Raw genomic sequence first — 20,302 nt, forward strand, 5'->3', positions numbered from 1 at the left:
TGTTGTTTGATGCTGTGGAAAAAGGCGAAGATGCAGCCAGAAGCCCCTCTAAGTGTTTGAACTTCTATATGTACTGACTCCTATAATTCATATCTAGAGCGTGACACCCCGCTCGTACAACACCTCCTTCTCATCCGCTCGATCATATTTATCCTAATCATACTCTATACTATATTGTAATTTAAACCAATGGCACGGGGCACAACAAAGAAAATCGCGGCGGCCGTAAATAAACCAGGACAGAAGGCAGCTACTGCCTCGACCTCAGCTCTTCAGGAACAGCGCGAAGAAGCACGACAAACACTGCTGAAGGCAAAAGGGACTCGATCGCAGTACGCCGGCCATCTTGAACGGGGCCGACGGTTTCTCGCGGTCGTTGTTGAGCAGAAGAGAACTACCCAAGCAGAGGGCACTCACTCTCAAGCTGATGGCGAGTCTGATATCGATGCATACAGTCGCGCGTTCGACATCATCCCTAACAGATACTCGGCATCAGCACTCGAGCTGTTCCTTGTCCAGAAGGGATTGACGGAGGGACGGAGTTTGAGCACAACGTGGGGCATCTTTTCCGCGTTCAAGGACATGTGGAAGAACGCGTACGTCTCGTCTATTTCTGTGCATGTGTTCGAGGCCTCAGGACTCCACAGCAAGGGCGAGACTTACCGTGGTCCCTATCACTGCAATGAGGGCACTGGGGTGGTCACAGGAAACCCAGCCTTGTCTGCGGCTGCACAGGATATGATGGAAGTCCTCAAGAACAACGAGGGTGCCGAAGGTGGAAGCAGAAATCACGTGTCGGCCATGACCATCGAGGACATGCAGAAACTCATGGCCTGGTCCTATAGCCAGTGTCCAGATGGAATTGTCAGCCACGTTCGCCAGTCTGTTGAAGGCAGGTCAACCCTTGACGTGGCTGATGTGATTCTGGCCCAGCGGCACCTCATGGTGCGCGCATTCTCAACAACGGGAATCACAATCTGGACACGGTACGCTAGGTTTCAAATTCGGGCCACTTTGCCCTCATCGCCTCAGGGACTCAGACTGACTGGACTGATGCATGCACTCATTCACCACAGGAATTTTGAACTGACGAAGATCAAGCGGAAAGACATTGTTTGGAACTGCCAGGGACACCCACCTTATGGCATTCCCTTCGACCTCGTGAGCCTCGTCAACCGTAAAGGCTGGCAGCGGAAGGGGGAAATTGATGGTGCACTCGAAGGTATCTATTTTCGATTGGGTTGCCGGATGAGGGCGCTGACTCTGTAACTACCAGGTCATGAGTATGAGGTCTACGCTCAGCCGAAGACCCCCGAAATCTGTATGTTCACACACCTGCGAGCTTGGGTGAGTTTCCTGGAGGAGGTACTTCTCCAACGGCCCTTGCAACCTGAAGAGTACATCTTTCCGCGCGTCGGTGCAAATGGTGTCGTCTACCCTTCCGACGAGCTGTCCTACGACGCTGTCATGAAGACACTGACCTGGATTTGCGCCGAGGCTGGGCTGACAGCCAGGTACACCAGCCATTGCTTCCGCCGAGGTGGTGCGAGGTATCGGTTTATGTTTGCACCCCTCGGAGAGCGCTGGTCACTATCTACAATACGTTGGTGGGGTGCGTGGGCTGCAGGCGAAAGCGTGAGTTGGCCTGCTAATCTGTAACATGAACTGATTCCCAACTTGGACAGGTTGATACGCTGATACGGTACCTTCTGGACGAGCTCACCCAATATGAGAAAAATCACCGGGACGCGCTGTGCCCAATTCCTCGGGAAGGCGACAAAAGCTTCAACGGCGACCACATTTTGACAGCACCCATCACCGCAGCGGAAACACGCGAACTCAAGATGTCATTCGATCGCGAACTGAACCGCCTGTCTGGTAAAGTCGAGGAAGTACTAGACAAACTAACTCTTTCTCCGGCCTCATCCCCTTATCCCTCACTCTTGCCGTCACCTTCACAACCTCCAATCTCGGTCCAACCAACCGTGTGCCATCAGGCCACCAATCCACCCTCTTTGCTGAGCAGCACAGAAACTTCTTCGATACCCAGCCCGGTTCCTGTAGACTCGGCTTCTTCTCCCTTTCCTCGCATCATCCCCGCGCTGCAGGTGCCTCCCTCTGACTGCCATCAGCATAGCCGCAGTGCGGCAAAAAAGACAGCTCCCATCCCCGGCATCGGAATCCCAGACCTCCCGCGTGGACAAGAGGCATGGCTAGCTGCTGTAAAGCAGTGGGAGGATCCTGCAGCATCCATTGGCGGCAAGGGACTGAAAGATTGGCCAGAGGAGTGGTACACTGGCCCTATGCGTACAATCACTGGCGTGAAGCGGAACATCCGCAAGGTGATTGCTATTGAGTTCTACCGGTGAGTGGCCTTCACGCCGTTTCGGCAGGTTCAGAAGCGGCACCCGATTGTTTGCAACTCAAACACTTCCTCAAACAGGCTGCAGCGGGACCATCAAGTTTTTCTGGAAGCATACCCTGAGGCCACCCGCGGTGTCAAGCCACTTTTCGATGCCATCCAGCGCCAGCGTGAGGGACGCGGAGAAATCACCGGTCGAGCAAGCAAGAACGGCCGCCCAGAAGTCCGAGCATCCTCCTCCCGCTGAAGGCTATACCCCCACATCCACGATTCACGAACCACACACGTTCATACACTCTCATTTTCCCCCTCATTTCGATCTTTTTCGCATTGTATTTTATGCACCATCACTCCCCGCGTGCTCGGTTTGTCCCCGCAACTCAACAATTGTATCCCTAGATCGTTTTTGTCACACCGCAGCTGTTGTAGTCTTTGCCCTTTGTATCCGTCGTTTTGCTTTGTTATAATGTTGTTTTAAAAAGTCGGATTCATGTATTATTTTATTCGTTCGTCCAATCCGTTCGAGCCCAAGCGCTCGGAAAGTCGAGAGCGTTTGAAAACGAGAACAACCAACAACGAGAAACGACGCGCGTGTCGCTGCTCGCAGAAAAAGGAACTGGGCGCCGGAATCCAAAAGTCACGTGAACGCATCACGTGACCGTAAAACCGTCGTAAAACGCTCGACAAAAGTAATCGTGTTAACAAAGAAAATATAGCTAGCTACACCTACAATATAATATTATGAATACTGTCTCCTCCATAAGAGGGGTAAGAAATCATGCCGCTGGGCAACTTTGACCGGCAAGGCAGCAACGAGTTGATGGGTGCGCTGGGTGACACCTATGCGGTGTATAACCCCTTCCCTGGGCCATACCACCCAGACTATCTTAGCCAAAACTGGGTGCGGCGTTCGCAGTGGTATTGGTGTCGTTAATTAGAAATGTTGCTGGCACTATTGGTATTTGGACACGTGTTAGATGAAGACATGTTGGTTATATATTGTAGAAGAGCATGATAAAGACAAGTAACAAATTGTTTACTCTACTAGTGGCCAGTTGCCAGGGCGTCTCCCCTCTGCATGTAGCTTTGCTTTCGTGAGCCGATTCTTCTGAAGGATCATCTCATCTAAGAAGAAGACGTATCTGTCCACGAGCATCTCGTGGCATATTGAGTGATATCCCCCAAACCAGACATTTGTCTGCTCTGCGATGGAGGAGTTGAATAGCCAGTTTCCGCTGACATCCTGCAGCTCGTCAAAGTGGGCGGGGTTGCAGTGTTCCTGACACCATGCATCTTCGATGGAATGCTTGCACTGGAAATGAAACACATCGACAGATAGGCCTATGCTTTTGAAGTAAGGGTCGTTCCGAACATGGTAAGACAAGGTGCAATTGTTGTCGTAAAAGACATGGCTGGGCTTGATGCTCTCATCGCGAAATACCCTCTTGATCATCTCCTATCCGCTCATAGTTAGTCTGCAATCGCGAGTGAGAAGCATTTGCCTTACCACAACACTTGTGACACCCTCTGCTCTATAAAATGTCTCACATGCGAGAATCATCCCACATGGCGCAATTATCAACTGTTCATTGTGGGTACGGTTACGACCAAACTTTGCGCAAAGTTTCCTTGGCTTAGTTTGCTTTGCTGTCTCCACAGATCCCTTACCAACAACAACTGGGACTTCAAACTCCTCTTCCAAGGGATCATCAGCCTCAAGGTCAGCAATCGTGACATCACTGGTATCGGAGTTCGTGGGCAAGCTACATATGCACGCTGAAGGCGTTCCTGAAGCTGAAAGCGTGCCTGGCCACGTTGGGTGTACGCTTTCTCGATAGCCTGGTGTGTGGGGTCATCGCATGTCCTAGTCGAGGGTGTGACACTGCGCTCGCAGTTCACTATTGCACAGATACAGAGGTGTGTTAGGAGATGGTCAGGACAGAATCTATTGCGATTATTGGCAAGGGGTTCATGGCAATTATGAATGCCGCAACATGGATGGCCTACAGTGACCCCATCTGTAATGACAACGGAAAACTTTCGGTCAGGAGCGCCATTGTTGTTGTCGTCATGGAGAACAGTGCACTTGGTACAATAATGACGGAGCTCCTCCTGGCCGTAGAGGCGGATGCGAAGGTTGCGAGCACGTATTAGTGCAGTGAATCTGTCCCTGTGGTCACCTCCGTGCTTGATCTCCAGCACTTGACCGCGAAGTTGTAAATCTTCGATGAGAGAGAGTTGGACAACTCCGCTCCAGACGTGGTCACCCGAGAGGCCAAACTTGAAAGGAAAGTCAGGTGGCGGCACGGCACCCTTTGAGAGGGAGACGTTATAGAAGCGTGCGCAGTTCGACATGGATGTCCTGCCAAAGTCAAGTTAGAAACACTGAATCATGAAGCGATGCTATGGATAGCACTCACCATGAAACAAGATTCAGTACTCTCCACATCCGCACAACTGCTATATCAACATATTGATGGCCGCCAACATGGAGCGCATCCGGTGGATGCGCATAATAAGTCCGCTTGCGATCATGTGCAGGGACTTTATAGTCGATCGAATAGTGGTGATGGAACCCAACATGACAAGCTATAAAATTTGAGTCAGTGTCATAGATGATATGGTAGATGCGCACCATCACATTTGAGATGTACAGAGTACGTAGCAATTGGGCCGCGATCGAGTGTGTATAGGATTGCAGGGCGCTGCTCTGCTCTCATTAGTTTCTTCATGTTGGTGCAGCCAAGAGAGAAACATGTCTGCTGTGCTGGGTAGAGAGGAGACATATGGCTGCAGCACCGTAAAGTTCACAGGCTCGAGAGGATGACAAGTAGAGGACTCACTGATACCATATTTCTGCCCATACCGCGTGAAAAGAGGGAGTGTATCATAAAGTCCGAAGTTTTCCTCGTGCCAGATAGTGTCTTTCAATGCTGTCCAGAAAGCCAGCACGTCGTCCAGTACAATTTGACAGCTAGCAGAGAGAAAGTGGATGATACTCGGTGATAGGTTAGCAGGCGGAGAACCAGGATCATAATCTCCTGGCTGAACAAGGACTATGTCATTCTTAAGGTTTGTCGCAAGGAAAACAAATCGGACAATAGATGCGAGTGAGAGCTCCGTCACAGGGGACAGGACACCCTGCAATTCCTGCAAGCACTGGAGTAGCGACTGAGTGCTCATCGATGTGTGATTACATCATAGACTTTGCATGTACGGTGCAGGAAGTTGTTTGCACATGTATTTGATTATATAATCTTTGGCACAAATGGCACAAATGGGGCGAATGGGGCGAATGGGGCGGAAAGTCGAAGTCCGAGATGTCCTCGCTTGAGACACGACGCTGCGAGAAACTGGTGAAGGCGTTAACTATGGAGGTTGGATCGCGTCGGCTGGATGAGAGTCCGACTGTGTGCAGAGCAGCTTGGTTTACTTTAGTAGGAGCCATGATATGAGTAAGTGTACTTGGAAAGGTGTGAGTTCAAATATACTGTTAAGGTTGTACTCTCATAGGATCGGATCCAAAGGACTTTGGCCTCAGCTCGTACGCTGTGCCCCTTTCCCAAGTACTGTCCCTTATTTCAAAGACTTAACGATAACGCGTCCGAAGGTCCGGACGAGTCTCGTAGTTATATCCGGATGACTTCCGGATATCGGAAACGCGTATAAGACTAATCCGGACGGATCCGGACTAGAAACACACAGAGTATAGACTATCCGAAGATAGAGGCGGAGACGTAGACTATCAGAATCGATCTGAAGTCTCAGAGATTGACAAGAGTTGTTTAGACTCAAGTCCAGAGGACAGAAAGAGGACAAACTAAGATGATATTCGAACTGAGGTACTACAGGAAATATACACGGGTTTATATACTAAGAGGATAACGGAAGGATCAATAAGCAAAGGTCTGAGGCTATGTACGAAGCATATGCAAAGCTTATCAAACGCGAGTCGGAAATGAAGCATAGGATAACAGATCAGTAATCATACCGGTAATAAGTATAACCGAGACACCGGGAAGAGGAAATACCGAATAGGCTGTGTTTAACATTATATGAACAGAAAATGAATTAAGAAGCTTATCGGATATCGGATCAGACGCGGATCTATGCATCGGACCGGACCGGATCTAAGGGTCCGAAGTCCGGAAGAGAAGCGTGAATATATGGGATATGACAGTAGTCGGTCATCCTGTACTAGATTCTCTAACTTGAATCTACTCATTCTTCCCTCGAAACTACTTCCTTCAAGAGCCTCTTAGCTCTTGTCTCTAGTATGACTTTCTTAGGTGCTCATTACACCTAAGTCTACCTCAATTGACGGTCATCGTTCGGACAAGACAGTTCTTACTTTGACTTCAGTGACTTCAAGGACATCCATCTTAGAAGTCACATGACACATGCCATATCTGTGATATCTGCCAACTTGACGTTACCAGTCTGACTCGCTATACTGAATCTTTCCCTTTCTGGTTATGTCACGAATGTTAGCGGACGATGCCCCTCTTAGGGCTCTGCATAACAGACCTATTTGAGTGAGTAACACTCAAAGATCTTTGAGGCAAGGTGTTTTCTGCCTGCACAGACAAAGGAACATCTGCAAGATTGAACAGCCAAGGCTTATCCTGGTCGCCTAGGTGTGCAGCACCTGGAAAGGTGATTGTTCCCAGATCATCATCACTGTCAAAACTTGGAGAGGAAATAATCAGGCTGAAGTCAAGATGGGGAGGAGGGGAATTGAAACTCATACATTGTCTTCTAGGTCTGATATGTTGCAGATAAACTCAAACACAAGATGCAGAGCTAAGGAAAAGTTTGATGTGAGAATCTGGTACAAAAGGGTGAGGTGAATGGTGCGGGCATGAAGAACAAAAGAAGATGATATGGGTAGATAGCATGCTTCTGTCGAGGAATGTGAGTAAGGGCAAGGGTAGAAAAAAACACATGACTTATTGGCAGAACTGATAGAAATAGATTGCAACAATGATCGAGAGCACAGGGTCCAATATTAGTTTGAGTTTGGAATCTAGTGGTAAAAGGTTATCATGACATGAAACCAGAAGCACAGAGACTTGTCAAGTGAGACAAATACATCAGGAAACCCGAGTTTTCCCTGATTTGGCTAATGTGACTGTATGACATGACTGGTCTGATGTCAGATCTATCAGAGCATCAGGATGTCAAACTAACAGTTAATCAGTAATATCATATACAAAATGATCACAGTCAACAGGATATCATAATGGTCAAACATATTAGACAAAGTAGTCAATCTTATTCACAGACTATCATGATTGTCAAATATAGCAGGCTAAGCAGGATATCGGTCTCTCAGGACCACCAGACAATCAAACTGATCAGACCATGTCAGAACACAGTTATGACAGAATTTCAGTATTGTCAGACCTGTCAGACACATCAGTGTGGTCAAACACTCAGATATTCAGCCTATCTGATGGTGCAGACACCTCAATAATAGCAGAGCTCCCAGTCTGGCGTGTGTTTCCAGTAATCATAATGTCAATGTCAACAGATTCAAATGATCATGTATCAGAATATCTAGTATATCAAGTCTCTCATTCTATTTTTACCTCAGCCGCTCAGAGCATCCAAGCTATCAGTGACACAGTAGGAGGGTGCTGGAGGGCCCGGGTATGGGAAGCAGAAGGTTACTAGTAACAGAAAAGGAAAATGAAGAAGAAACTTACTGCACTTGATGAGGGCAAGAGACAGCGCTCGAATGACTGGAAATATTTTAGTGAATATTGATGTTGCTGCATCGAAATAGCATTGGTGAGCATTGACATCTCACAGAAAAAGTGTTAGAAAAATTGATGCCTACAGTTACACCAGAAAGGTTTTAATATTGATGTTCCCGATGTTAATGGCAGCTGCAGAAGGATCATGCTAAACTAGTAGTAGGTAGTAAGTCAGTCAGCTTAGACTACATTTCGAAAACATGTGACAAAACCCACCTTGGGAATGTGTGAATTTACTGATGTGGCAGGTCAGGCGGCAGAATTGGGAGGGTAGTATACCCATGGGTATGTAGTATGTAGTAATACAAATACTAGCTAGTAGCTACTAGTACTAGTATTGAATCAAAAGGCAATTTCAAAGGCATGATAATCTGAAAATTTATTAACATAAAAGGCCACAAAAGCAAACAAAGAATCAGAATGTTGCATATCATGATCAATGTAATCATTACCATAGATAGGAATCAAGTGTGCTGGACGCAAAATTGTGTCCAAGTGAATGACTGAAATAAGATGCTGACCATTGACATCAAACTCTGGCTCAACCATCCACATACCAGTCTTAGGACATGGCTGATCACCAATAGTTTCAAACCAATGGACAAGTGCACAAGGATAATCAACTCCACAAAAGTAAAAAAAGAAAAAGAGAATGACTTGAGCAACATACAAACTCTTTGCCAAGGCTCCTTGACAGCCTTGCGATGCTTTGACTCAGTAAGAGAGGAACATGCACCAAATTGTTGGATCAGATGACAATAATGGCAAAGAGAGTGTTGATGAGGCAAGGAGATCCCATTAGGTCTAACACCTGTGTCCACAAAGATGCTTCACTTGTTATGAAAGCGTAGAAGGGCAGCATCAAGAGCAGTTAGATCACCTTCATCCAGACTTGAATGTCAGACTATATAGCAGAAGTCCAAAAAGGCACTAATTGCTTGAACCATTTTATCTGGGACATGGCCAGCAATGGCTGATAGAAAGACCTGTAGCTCGTGTATTAGAAACCAGAGTAACTGAATAAATAATTGTTTTTACCTTCATTAGTGCCTTTGAATCATCACCCGTCCACTGCTTGAATCCTCAGCCCTGTGGAAATCATTGAAGACCTGGAAATGATGGCACTACAGCAATGCTAAAGTATTACTAGGTCAATACAATATTTCAAAAAACAACTAGATATCACTTAGTACAGATGATCAATATCAGCCCATATCAACTCGGCTTGTGCTTTGCCATATGTTATTGCAAGGTACTCATCAACCCACTTGACGAGATGGTCTTTGAAGGTGCAGGCAAGAAGTTCGTGGATATTGGCACGCGGAAAATAAGGGCTACAAAATTATTGCAACTCGATAAGACTTGAGTACTACTACTATGAGATAAGGCCTACCAAAATATCATCAATGATACCCCACCCAAACCACATGTCTAGTACCAAAAAACCCTGCTTGAGAGTTCTCATATGAAGGTGTGATCTTCGGCTACATTGTGTCCCATCCAAGCTTTTGAGATCAGCAATCTCACTGTCAATGACCCAGTACAAATTAGATTTGAAGTGTACTCTTTGAGCAGCAGAAACTGACTTACTGCGGACACCAATTTTGAACGACGCACGATAACAACAGTTGTTCAAGGTAATCTGCAATATAAGGTCCAAGACCATAGACTGCACATTGGTAGTGGCCATCTGCACACTTAATGATCTCTGGCTTTTTCATTGCATGATGAAAGGATTCAAGAATTGCCCGTAATGATGCTTGGAATAAATGATGGCAAAAGGTTCGAAACTCTTTGCTTCCATCGTGACCTCGTTCGGCTAATAGACACACAATTAATGGATATTTGTATCATATTCAAAGGGAACATACTCTTGGGAATTGCTAGAAAACCGACCAAACTCACAGACTCTCGATGTGCATGACAGATGTTGTTGTGAAGGTTGCTGGCAGATACATACAACAGATAATAATCATTTTGACCAGTTGCTATGGAGACTGTAGTCTTGTCGCTGCCGAGAACGACTGGCACGAACATAGCACTGTGGTGGTCTGGATCATCTGCAATGGTATTCTACAATCATACCAATTAACACTGGCCCGCAAATCACAACCAGTCACTCACACATTGGCCCCATGCCCAATTTCCGGCCATAAGATCTGTCCATACCCGCTGACCCTGCTCGCCAAAGACTTGTCGCGGTGCATAGTCAATGCCTCCAGCAAACTCGGGGTTTAAAATCTGGTTTTGCAGCAGCTCACGCGGGTCTCAATACCAAACATCATACTCAACATGTTTCCATGGAGCAGCGTTGGGATCATTCTGGAGCATCTCAAAGTCGGGATGTCGGAGAGACAACGACTGCCACTAAACATCATGGGAAGAGATCGAGTCAATGGTATTGTAAAGATGGGTGTCGCTATTGAAAGGTGGATGGCTGTGAGTCTCGTCGAAATGTGCAAGGACCTGCATCAAGTCGTCTATTTGTTTTGCAGGCATTTGATTGCGACGGAAGATGAAGTCGGCAAGTTTGAAATGGCCATGGGAAGAAAAAGGATGCCAGGTATCATGTTCTGGGTGAGGTGGGTGGTCCAGAGGCTGGTCTGGAAGTGAATCATTGCCCTCAGCATCACATGGTGTGCCATCTAACACTGGATGGTAGGTGAAGTAGGTGCCCTGAGGCATCTCTTCCAGCTCTTTCTCATCATTGACGATGGCGGGTGGGACGTAGAGGTTCGATGTGGATGGCATTGCGATGCTGTCGGTATCCACCCAATGTCTTGAAACCATGTTGACAGGTGGAAACTTCAGAGTTGACACAATAGTATTTGCGTGGTCAGAATTTGGAGGTTGGCTCAGTCATTATGCATTTGAGCTGAAGTCTGGCATATTATATTAGATCAGAAACAAAAGAACTTGAATGTAGAGCATCAAACAACTTACAATGTTTTCTCGTGAGAAAGTCATGTGCACCCACAGTTAATAGTTGAATCCCATGGTGGAACTTCAACTTGCTTGTTACACGGGCGTGAGCATGTCCTAACCATTGACGATGGTTACAACTCATCCATCAAACAAGTCGAAGCATCCGGGAAAGGTAGACTTACCTGTGAGTCGACAACAGAACACAGAGCACAGCGATGACAAGGACAAAGAGGACGACATCAGAGACTGTCAGCTCCCCAGGAAGAAGGCAGCAACAAAAAAATATCAGAAGGCCAAGAAAGCTGCAGCGACAGAAGCAATAGCTCAGCTTGAGCTTGCGATGACGGAGAAGGATGGACAGGACTTGTTGCAGGCGAATCGTCCCTCCACATCAAAGGTCTCAAAGGTACCTCGAAAGCTGAGCGGTAAGACTACGTCAATAGCATAAAGCAAAGCAGGGGATATATGTACGTGATTGATTCAGTCTCTGCGCTTAGTGACCCAGCCGATGAGACAATCATAGAGGATGTGATGCTGATAGACACCGATCAGAATAATGAACACGGGGTCCAAAACAGCGACTCACCAGCAGGATCCAACAAGCCAGGCGCTAAGCTCACCAAGGCTCAGAAGGTGCACAAAAACATTGAGGCTGCCAAAGAGAGGGCTATGGAGCAACAGAAGGGCAGGGCAGAGAACGAGGAGGATGTAGTGGTGGTGGACAGCGATGTTGACAATGTCAAAGGCATTAGAAGGAAGCGGCAAAAGGGCAGGAGCTGCACTTGCAGCAAAGATGGAGAGTGAGTAATGATAATCTGATTAGCGCTCAAGAAAGCTGACTCACCAATGTTTCAACCAATCAACACTTGTCAACACCGACAATGTCATGCTCCCTCCTGCGAACACCCTTGCCATCGAAATGCAGGCCTTCCAGCAAAAAACTCAAGCAGGACGACCTTCTGTTTTCCTCACAACCACCCCAGAGTGGCATGATTAACAACTGGCATCAGGTCGTATTTGTGCAGGTTCCAAATCACAGTCAAAAACCTGGTGCTGCACCGAAATCTGCGCAGGGTGGAACAGGTGCGTATTAGCATGCTTGACTTCATTTTTTCAATTGATTAACTCAAAATTATGGCTCACCTGCATCCAAAAATACTGTCTGTCCAGGCGGTCTTGAGGACGAGCTTGATAACAATGAGCAGCTTGAGGCGCCTGGACCTGATAAAGGAGAACAAGACCCTCTATTGACACCCTTGATGGTTCAAATAATTATGGTATCTTTCTTTTCTTTGTTATGCATATCTTTCAGCATGCTAACTACTCATTTGCCTTTACTTTAGAATCCTCCCTCCAACAAAGCAGCCCAAGCAACCTCCACAGCAACATCAACTCGCCCTACCCCCAATGAGCCTCCTTTGTGTCCTCCTTTGGATGATGAGGACATACATAATGGCGAGGAACAGGATGATGGTGCCTGCCTGGAATCTGAGAGCCCGAGACCTTACATGTGGAAGGTGTGCAATTTCTTTTTTTGATTTGCGGCTCATTAATCTCACTGATCGTGACCTTTCAGTTTAAAGTAGTCGGTCACACAATCACTCGCCCTACTCCCAAACCTCAGGGCTCAGCAACCAATTCCATGCAACCGGTTCTATCAAAGACTGGCTCCGGCAAGGTAATTCAACTTCCTTACGTCCCTCACATTTACTAATATCTATCTAGTCTAATGCTGGGGATAAGCCACGCTCCAAGGATCGTGGATACGGCAGCAACATGGATCGGGAGCATCATAACAACAGGGCCACAGGACGTCAGAGGCAACAAGGGAAATGCAATCCTCCCTCTCGCAAAGTAAGGTTTATTTTTGCTCTTGCACTTCACTGATGTTCATTCTAATTTGTTACAAATGCACCACAGTCCAAACACAACAGCAACAAGTATAACACTGAAGACGACAGTGATGACAGCAATGATGACGATGACAATGGCAATGATGAATCGTCGTGAATGCCACGTACTTGTGTCAAATTCACAAAGAACAACCTGCCCTCAGGCTCACACCGTAATTTTGATGCTCTTGTTGTTCCAATGCGGATTGATTTTATTTCCACCCTCGACAACATGTGGGATATCTCTGATTTCACTGATGAGATGCAAACTATATGGGACCTTGCATTGCCAAACATCAAGCACACTGTTTCCAAGTTGAAGGACCTGGTATACAAAATTGTAAGTACTCCACTTCGACTCGCGCACACTGTCTTAACTACTTTGACTATGCAGTTGATGCAATGTGCATACAACTATTGTAGCGACTTCGGAGAGTGCGCAAAGATCATAATCGCAAAGTATATTGAGGAACAAGGCTGGACGTCAGACGAGATTCAACAAGTAGTGGCATACATAGTTCCTGAGCAGATCCCATGGGTCAATGAGAAGGGACAAAAGGTCTTCATCAATCCTCCAATCTATCCTTATATGTGGAAAGAGTGTCGTGGAGATGAGAAAGATCCTGATGCAAGTACCACTATTTATACTGAGTCACTTACTGATGTCATTGACAGAATTATTATGGAGCTTTCGAAGATCAATGCATCCTCAATACATTTGCACTCTATCTCGAGCATGGGCACTGCCTCCCGACTAAATACCATTGTGAGCAAATGCCAAAGGGTGCATTGTCTATTGCCACAGTTGCGGTATGTCTTATTTCTTGCTCGATACCATTGCGCTGATACTTGTCTATAGGTTGAATGAACGTGGAAAATGTGGATGATGGGGAAATTTGTTCAACCAACCAAGACTTCTCAGCGACAATTCACAGAAGGACTCTGGAGCTACAGCACAGAGCTCATCATGGAGTCCATTGATGGTGCCACTCGTCGTAAATGGAAGAAGATCTTCAAGGGTGCTGCTCCATTCATTGATGCTCATCGGAAACAACCGACTCGCCATACACAGGTACAGTCTAGGGGTGAGGGTGCATATTTGGGTAGGCTGGACTAAGGATCATTATGATATTTTGCCAGACCTGTTATTCAGATAGTATTGAGGATTCAGTTCAACTGTATAGACAGATTATCTCGACAGAGCAGATACAGCTGGGTACCTGAGCCAAAGGCAGTATTGACAGGATAATTCACTAGTCCCTCTGGCAATCTGAAAAATAAGCTATGGCTACACAGATTGATTACTTTGATAGAGCAGGTATGGCTGGGTATCCTGAGCCTCTGAGCTTAAGGTACTGTTGACAGAATGACTCACTGACCCATCTGATAAGCTGAAGATAAGACATTCATGAGCATCCATCAATCTGATAGGCTGTCATGTCTGATAAATATGATGTTTTAGATGAACTGTATGTCTGATCAAAATGCTGCACCTGATAATGTAGGTATGCTGATTACTCTGACATTGGTCTGATTTCAGAAGTGACCTGTCTGATATCAGACAAAATCTGACTGACTGATGGTTTGATTTGACTAGTAAGCCTGCTGTTAGTCACATCAGCCAAATCAGGGAAAACTCAGGTTTCCTGATGTATGGACTAGCAGGCAGATTAGAAGGAAGATTAGAAAAAAGGAGGCCATAATATGATTTGCAACCAGTTAGCAGTAGCATAAGACAGGTCACCGCAAGGTGAGAGAAGATAAAAGAAGGATATTCAGGCAAGTGGTGGAATCATGGCAAAGGACAGGTGAGCAAATAGATCGTAAGCAGGGTTGAGCAGAAAAAAACAGGAATTATGATTGCAAAAGACCTGTGAACCAAATAAGCAATGCATGGGATAAGGAGATATTAGTAAGAAGACATTTGAATGAGAAGGACAAGTCAAAGATGAAAGATGAAAGATTTAAGATTAATTTGAAATGGACAGAACAAAAATGATGCACCATATGTCATATTGTAGACCAGAGTACATAAAATGGAAAGACAAGGCTTGCATGCTGAAATGAAAAAGGAAGACAAACAAAGGAAGATGTAAGAGAAATATTTTGAAAATCCTTATAAAATTAGGATAAAACATACTAATACATGTTTGTTGAAATTTCAAAGGTATGATGCCAGCTTTATCATGTAGCTACCGGCAGTTAGCCCCTGTCAGTCATATGACAAGTTGACAATATAGGAACAACTAGTAACTATATCAAATTATCTCATGCCACACTGATCCAGCTGGCAGCTGGTGGAAGGACAAAAGCTATGGCCAATGCTCTCAGGGGGTGGTGGTTAACTGAAGTGGAGACAGAGCATGTTCTTACATATGCAGAAGAGGTGGGCAATCAAGATTTTCCACTTAGTCACCAACAGCTTCAAGAGCATATTGATGAAATTTGCCATGCCTATCTTGAAGAAACCTTTCATGGAGTAGGCACACGCTGGACAAACAGATTTGTTGAGAAGCACTCAGACCATCTGAAAACATCTTAAGCAAGTTCACTCGACTCAAAATGTGGCCGAGCTGTCAATGCAAACACAAACACAGCATGGTTTGACCTTCTTGAAAATGTGTTGGACCAATATGACATTGCAGAAGATTGTATATATGGAGTTGATGAGGTTGGGATCTCTGCACAATAAGGCGAAGCTGAACGAGTCATTGGAAGTCATAAACCTAGGCCACAGTATCAACAATGAACTGGGAGCAAAGAAAACACAACTGCAATAGTGACCATCTGTACTGATGGCAATCGAGTCCACCAGCAGTTATATTCAAGGGCAATGCTTATCAAGCCAAGTGGAAGCAAGATAACCCTACAAATGCATTGTGAGCAAACTGACCAATGATGACAAATTACGTGCTGATGATCATAGTCAACTTTTAATAGCATTGGATACTCTAAAAAAGGTTGGACAGATAGAGAAATTGATGTTGAGTGGATGAAAGAGTTTGACAAACACACCAAAGAAAAGGCTAATGGACACAACCACCTTCTGATTGTGGATAGTCACAATTCACATTACACTTGAGGGTTTCTTCAATATGCTTGAGCACATCAGATTCACATCATATGCTACCCTGCACATTTTGTGTAGTTTACAGAAGGCATCACTTATGAATGTTCCTGATGCTCCTGAGTCCACAACCATAGAGGTTTTGACGGTTTTCATACACTTTTCAGAAATGAGGGTAGCTAGAACTCTAAGTTCCTTCTTGTTTCCAAGTGATTGTACAAGTCAGATAGGAATGGGAAGTACTGACGTCAGAGTAGTCTTCCTTTTTGAAAATCCCTTTCCACAAAGTGGTGGTTTTTGACTTTGTCACCACTGCTTTCCTTCTCTTCCTTCTCCGTTTTCCTGTGGATAGGTGCTTTCTTCTTCTTGTCATTGTGTAGGTGGAATGTGATATCATTGGCGCGATGTCCCACTTGGTGGCAGTTGAAGCACTGTCCTTCCTTGAGGTGTCTCTTCATTTCTGGTTGGAGAGTTGCTCGATGTGATCAACTTCCATGGTGTCTCCCTGTATGGGGTGTACTTACAATTTCCAAAATTCTTCTTCTTCTGCCAGAACGGGTTCTTCCACCTCTTGATAGCTTTCAACCTTTGAGCTGCATTATCAAGGTTGATGCAGGTGTTCACAATGGTCTTAAAGTTGTCAAGGGTTTCTCCAGTATGATGGAGGCTGTCACAAAGGGACAAGTCTCATCCCTCGCAGAAGAATCCCACTTTAGTGACATTCTCAGTTATTCTGGCTTTATAGGCAAGAAGGTGGTAGTTAGAGACATAGGTCTGGAGGTCTCTGTTCATTTTGAGGGCACAGACTTTGAACATGGTGGTCCCTGCCGGGTCTATGGCCCTAAAGGCATCCTTGAATTTGACTTTGAAAGCGGCCCAGGTTCCATAGCCGATGACTTGTCCAGCGGTGTTCAATCTGGTGGGGTCTTGCACAGCCCTCATGAAGTCTTCTTTCCAAGTGGCAGCATTGCCCTTAGTCATGAATGATAGAATGAAGATGACCTTCCTCTTGTCATCATTATAGATCTTGTCATTGTTATCAAGGTAGGCATGACAATTCAACATGAACCTTTCAGATTCATCGCGGTCTCCATCAAATTTGGTAGGAGTACCAATCTTGATTTCTATTTCTTTGTTTACGTTCTACGTGGTGTTCAGGGGTGGTATGAGTGGTAATGCGCTAAGGTTCAATGCTCCAATCAAAGCAGTTAATGAAGTTGTGGTGTCTGAGGACGTCACAGATGGCGATGTCCAGGATAAAACTTTCATCTTTTGTTATGACTAGGGTAAGTGAGCTGTCTAAGTCCAAATAGATGTTCTGCTGATAGCAAGATGGACATGGTTCTTCTCTTGAATGAGAGGTCAAAGGTTTCAGGCTAAGGCGAGTGTAGGCAACTCCCCTAGAATAGTAGTTCTTAGACAGCAAGATTGGAGACCTTGCTGAAGGACAAGTTCTAGGTAAAACCCAGTAGATTAAAGTGAAGAATACAATTGATGTATTACATGTCTATATAGTGAATATTCAAGCGGAGCTTGTAAATGATCTATCAAGATAATAAGACATGAGGCAGACAACCCTCACAAAAGCCTTAGCAATGCAGATGGTGAGAGAAATACACACCTTAGTACACCAGAACCAGAGCAGATTCATCCCCAAACGGTCTATCTTTGACCCAATAAGATTGGCATAGACTATGTCTGCATATGCTAACCTGATGGAGGAAAACAGTGTGATCATCACACTCGACTAAGAAAAAGCATACAACAGAATAAAACATGACTACCTATTTGACATCATGGAAACCTTTAAACTGCCACAGATGTTTATCAACATAGTGAAAAACCTATACAAGGCAGCCTTCACCTGTGTTGCAGTCAACAGATTCTTGAGCTCTCATTCTAGGTTACAAGGGGTGGTAGACAGGGCGATATCTTGTCATGCCTATTCTTCGACTTAGCAATTGAACTACTAGTGTTCATACTTCACAACCCACCTAAGATTGACAGTCTACCTTTAGCATGATGATAAATACTCAGACCTGGAGGATATCCTACAACGATGGTGCCTAGCATCAGGAGCCAAATTCAATATGGAGAAAACTGAAATATTACCTATTGGCATGAAAGATCATCATGCAGCGGTAGTGCAAGACCGGAAATTGAATGCTCTAGACGTGCCGTGGAGTGAGCAGGTCATGGTAGCACAAGATGGAAACCCAATAAGGACACTGGGAGCCTGGATAGGAAATGAGATAGAATACTTAGCCTCATGGAAACTGATACTATCAAAGATTGAAAAACACCTTGCGAGATGGAACACATGCCACTCAACTCTCAATGGGAAGCACCTAATAGTGCAAATGGTCATTGGTGGAATGTCACAATTCCTGACAAAAGCACAAGAAATGCCGAAGATGATAGAGAAAGTGATAATGAAACTAATTAAAGACTTTGTGTAGGACAAAAGAAAGATCTCACCTATCGGCCTAGGAAGGCCAGAACAGCCAACATGGAAAGGAGGTATAAACCTGCTAAACATTAGTACACAAAATAAAGCTATTGAAATTACTTGGCTAAGGGTGTACATGAATATGTCTAAGTCCCAACCAGCATGGGCCTTTGTGATGGACTCTATAATAAATGTCCTGAACCCTAATGGGATCACTGACAGTGCAGACATATGAACCTTCTTAACGTCCTGGGACTCTCCACTGCAAGGACCGAGAGCCAAGAAACTGCTGTGACAAATCACAGACATGCTGAAAGTTGCCTGAAAGCATAATATGAGCTTCACCCCACTGAAGATATCTGAAAACCTCAAGAACCAGCTCCCAGCTTGGTTGCATTTGGGAGCCTCCCCAAAAACCTATCATAAGACACGGGATGAATGTCTACAGAAGACACACAAGATTGTGTCAGTAAAAGATCTGAGATCAGCGGCCAACAGACTAATAAACAGCAAACTATATCACCCACACTCTAAGTGCGCCTGCAGTGAGTATATAGAAAACAGGCTAACTGATTATAAAAACCCACACAAGTGCGTGAATACTGCCCAAAGTATACTACATCTGTCATTCCACCTGTCACAAAGCTCATATAGTAAACTTGAATGATGATAATCCTCTGCCAGAAGAATATGATCTGTTTGGAGATAGGGTGGATGGCAAAGATGGCATTCCTCCAGACAATAGGTAAAAAATACGGTATTACCCTTGAAGGAACATAATAAATTTTTGCATCATGTCCTACACACAGAACATCATTTAAACATGAATTACTTTTTTTTGAATCACTTCCATCCTTGCAGAAACCTATGGCAATGCTACCACAAAGATCACTCACAATGCTCAAGTACATGAATGTAAGACAAGTCTTTCTCATCAGAGGTATGATAATAAGATAATATTCCCTGAGCCTTACATCTCAAGAACATTTACATCATTCAGTGTGATTCCCTCCAGCCAAAAACATGCAACAGCATGTGAGCCAATTCTTTGGTGTAAGCACGCTGGCTTACCTGAGTTCTCATAATCAGTACATATACTGTGGCTGATACTGAAAGCTAAGCTTTCAGTATTTCACCTTTTGGTGTAACGGTTATGTACAGGCGGCGGTCTGACCATGTTACATAAAACTTTTTTTTTTCATTCACTAGTTATGCTCATTTGTCTCTCACATTCCTTTCATCCTTCCTGATGTGGAGTCCATGAAGGCACTCATGGCCCACCTGAAAACCCCAGAGTATGAGTGTGTTGAAATTTTCATCTACACTCATTCAGAGACTGACCAGGGCAACATATGGGGTGGGTTTGAGGATGGCGATTTTGTGTGAAGGGGAAAAAATAAAGTCGCCACACTAGGCAATCCTGTCGCATATCCCATAGATGATGTGAGTTAGACCTATCCTTCTTTATGATGCATAACCCTTCATAGTTCTTTGCAGGGATTTTTGTCGGTGGGATAGAGGATTATGTTAGGAGGGCTACACTTTGGATGCTGATTTGCAGGCACACGGTACAGGAGCACAACTCATTCCAGCTGTTGAAAACTTGCATAAAAACAGTGAGTAACTTGTCTGTGCCATATTGGCAATGAACACTGTTTTTACAGGTATCAGGTGGAACATTTATTTGCTTTCGGTGTTACATTTCATGCATGCCTGACCATACCACTTACCACCTATGTCTGCCAGGTACTTGTTGAAGGTTGTGAGGCACAAGAAGTCATTTCCGACCTCCTTAATGCATGCTCTTGCATTGCAATGTATTTCTCCATCATACACATACACAATCCA

The 20,302-nt window shown here is 45.0% G+C and overlaps 4 protein-coding genes across 4 annotated transcripts; 3 read left to right on the forward strand and 1 right to left on the reverse strand.

The window, feature by feature from the left end:
* Positions 1-189: 189 nt before the first annotated feature.
* Positions 190-2,609, forward strand: HD556DRAFT_1233138 (uncharacterized protein; the record flags this gene model as incomplete). Its single annotated transcript, XM_041297571.1, has 6 exons — positions 190-596; positions 648-986; positions 1,077-1,240; positions 1,277-1,635; positions 1,686-2,365; positions 2,444-2,609. The coding sequence occupies 6 exons, from the start codon at positions 190-192 to the stop codon at positions 2,607-2,609; spliced, it is 2,115 nt and encodes a 704-aa protein (XP_041162772.1).
* A 7,229-nt stretch (positions 2,610-9,838) lies between these two features.
* HD556DRAFT_1306412 (uncharacterized protein) lies at positions 9,839-10,911 on the reverse strand (the record flags this gene model as incomplete). The annotated part of the gene is made up of 5 exons (XM_041299911.1): positions 9,839-9,940; positions 10,027-10,194; positions 10,246-10,362; positions 10,414-10,488; positions 10,588-10,911. The coding sequence occupies 5 exons, from the start codon at positions 10,909-10,911 to the stop codon at positions 9,839-9,841; spliced, it is 786 nt and encodes a 261-aa protein (XP_041162773.1).
* A 262-nt stretch (positions 10,912-11,173) lies between these two features.
* On the forward strand, positions 11,174-14,162 carry HD556DRAFT_1306413 (uncharacterized protein; the record flags this gene model as incomplete). The annotated part of the gene is made up of 12 exons (XM_041299912.1): positions 11,174-11,471; positions 11,531-11,846; positions 11,972-12,129; positions 12,217-12,323; positions 12,390-12,563; positions 12,623-12,724; positions 12,772-12,900; positions 12,967-13,006; positions 13,103-13,278; positions 13,333-13,704; positions 13,861-14,010; positions 14,079-14,162. The coding sequence occupies 12 exons, from the start codon at positions 11,174-11,176 to the stop codon at positions 14,160-14,162; spliced, it is 2,106 nt and encodes a 701-aa protein (XP_041162774.1).
* Positions 14,163-18,029: 3,867 nt separating this feature from the next.
* On the forward strand, positions 18,030-18,689 carry HD556DRAFT_1233108 (uncharacterized protein; the record flags this gene model as incomplete). Its single annotated transcript, XM_041297566.1, is given in 2 exon segments — positions 18,030-18,458; positions 18,477-18,689. Coding segments are annotated over 2 exon segments (642 nt in total), but the record flags the coding sequence as incomplete, so codon positions are not given.
* Between the last annotated feature and the right edge of the window lie 1,613 nt (positions 18,690-20,302).

This window comes from Suillus plorans, assembly GCF_016647745.1.
Source record: "Suillus plorans strain S12 chromosome Unknown HD556scaffold_15, whole genome shotgun sequence".
Taxonomy (NCBI): domain Eukaryota; kingdom Fungi; phylum Basidiomycota; class Agaricomycetes; order Boletales; family Suillaceae; genus Suillus; species Suillus plorans.